At 42.6% G+C, this 2,500-nt stretch overlaps 1 protein-coding gene across 1 annotated transcript in view; it reads left to right on the plus strand.

Moving 5' to 3' along the window:
* Nucleotides 1-268: 268 nt before the first annotated feature.
* LOC311232737 (large neutral amino acids transporter small subunit 3-like) overlaps nt 269-2,500 on the plus strand; it is a gene marked incomplete at both ends in the record, with an annotated part of 10,297 nt that continues 8,065 nt past the window's right edge. The window contains 2 exons of the mRNA XM_084338317.1: nt 269-287; nt 614-779. Of these exons, the coding sequence (XP_084194443.1) occupies nt 269-287; nt 614-779 (185 nt within the window). The remainder of the gene's footprint in view (nt 288-613; nt 780-2,500) is intronic.

Below are 2,500 nucleotides of genomic sequence, written 5' to 3' on the forward strand. Positions count from 1 at the left end.
AAGCTAAAAACGTACCTCTTCACCATAGCCTTCTAATACACCCCGCTGTTGATTGTACTGTAGCACTATTTTACTCTGGCCATTCTATTGCATAATTTTACTATCTATTCTACTATTCTATTATTGCACTGTATTATTGGTGTGCAAACCAGTCAACTTACAAAAAAGAGCCTGTTGGAGGATTTCAACAAGATAAATGCGACAACATTGCAAAATATTTCACTATAATATTTCAATAATTATTATATAATATAATAATTATTTGATCATGTTCATAGGCTACTGTTGTTTGACAAAAGACACTCATTAGCGCCACTCGACTCCTATACAACCAAATAAGTAGTATGCTATTCATTCAGTTGTCTGTGTCAATGTCTGTCTATTCATTCAGTTTATCATAGAAACGTGTCAGACTCTAGTTGAGCCCCCGATCGACGATATCCGTTGAGTTCATTGTGTGTGTCTGTGTGCGTGCCGGGGGGGGGGGGGCGTGAACCGACTCATTGCCAGACGTGAGCGATTCGACTCACGCTCACGGCAATGAATCGGCTCTTATGAACGAGTCGCTCATGACCGACCCATCACTACCTGTTTCCTGTCTGACTTCCTGTAGCTTCCAAGGAGCTGCTCGATGAGGTGGAGCAACAAGTGGGTTTCTATTCGTTCATCTTCGGCTTCATGCAGCTCCTCTGCCTCGTCACCTGTCCTCTGATCGGCAAGATCATGAACTGGAGGATGAAGGAGTGTGAAGAGGAGGGGAGTGGCCCAGTACAGAAGAGGTGAGAGGTCAGAGAGGAGAGGTCAGAGAGGAGAGGTTAGAGAGGGAAGAGGTTAGCTTAAGCTGCCCACCGGCACTTTGGCAACCTCTAGTGGCTCGGGTGTGCATATCTTTTAATACAATATATATATCGAATTAAAGCCCCATTTGTTGCCTGTCGATAGCCCTTTCAGGTGACAAAATCCGTTCAGCGTTTCTCGAGTTACATGCCGATATTCGAGGCTTGCACTATATTGCGCAAATACTACTCCAGACTCTTGGGGCTCTAGTTCCGTCAATCATTTGGCGATCTCGAACGTTATGTGGCTTTCCAATGATACCCCACCTGGGGATGTACGAATCAGGGATCTAGGTGAAGAACTCAAGAGTGAAAACAGGAAGAGAAAAACCGCCGAATGAATTGAAGTCTATGAGAAAACGGAGCTTTTCTTTTGTACACAGTTTACCAAAATCACTCCTAATCACTCATTTCCGAACAGATCTTTATGAAATGCCGGACATGTACTACATAAGGCTTCAGGCTATGGATCTCTGGAGTTTTTTAAGCCATACGAATTTCTGGGGAAATACTACTTCTGGACTACTAACTACTACAGAAAAAAAGTTTTTCTACAACTCAAGTTCAGACTTATGTTACTCTATTTCATTAGCACTAAAAGTGATCTTTCTTTATTGTATCATACAATTCAGAAGGTTATCTTTCAAAAGAGACCAGGCTTATGTGCTATAAGTATAAAGTATAGTATTTTGGTTTGCAAAAAAGGTATGCAGTCCTCAAAGATTTAAACAAAAATGGCCACTTTTCTGCCTGCATGTTATTAGAGAGGGAAGAGATTAGAGAGGGAAGAGGTTGGAGAGGGAAGAGGTTGGAGAGGGAAGAGGTTAGAGAGGGAAGAGGTTAGAGAGGTTAGAGGTTAGAGGTTAGAGAGGTGAACTCTCATCAAGCATGGGGCTAGTTTGGCATAAAGCGCCTGTCGATTGGACCCCCAACGTCTTATAGCACAATGCATGGTGAGTCTTGTCTCTTCTGAAAGGAAATGTTCTGAATTTCCTTCCACAATAGAGAGGTTAGAGAGGGAAGAGAGGTTAAGGTTAGGTTAGGGTTAGGTTATGTTAGTGCTAGGTTTCTCTAAGGTTAGGTTAGGTTTTGATTGATTGATTGATTGATTGATTGATTGATTGATTGATTGATTGATTGATTGATTGATTGATTGATTGATTGATTGATTGATTGATTGATTGATTGAAAACTTTATTTAACAGATTGCAGAATGGGTACAATACAGTACGGCTCAATACACACAATTGTTAAGGGGATGCAGACCAGAGAAAGTCTTTCGTCTTGTTTACATCAGGGTCCCCCATTTTCAATTCATCAAGACATGTTAGGGTTTGTGGCGAGGGGAGGTGATGAGAGAACCCAAATGCTGGACAACGGTAATAAGAGAGAAGGCAGAGTCGACGGAGTAGGTGTAATGAAAAAAGGGCTTTACTGCGCAGTAGACACAGGTACACGTCACAGGGGTACAAAACAAAACCGAACTGCGAGCACGAAAGAAAACCTCAGCCAAGCTGGAAAACGTGGACTAGAAAATAGAGGAACGGACTCACGAGGAAATACAGGAATACAAGGCTTTCACGAGGGGAACACAAGGAAGGCAGAACAGCACGGAGAGGTGCTGGGGGGAACAACAAAACAATGGCGCGACACTCGTAGACATG

The sequence above is a fragment of the Notolepis coatsorum genome (assembly GCF_963971535.1).
Source record: "Notolepis coatsorum genome assembly, contig: SUPER_7_unloc_2, whole genome shotgun sequence".
In the NCBI taxonomy this organism is placed as follows: domain Eukaryota; kingdom Metazoa; phylum Chordata; class Actinopteri; order Aulopiformes; family Paralepididae; genus Notolepis; species Notolepis coatsorum.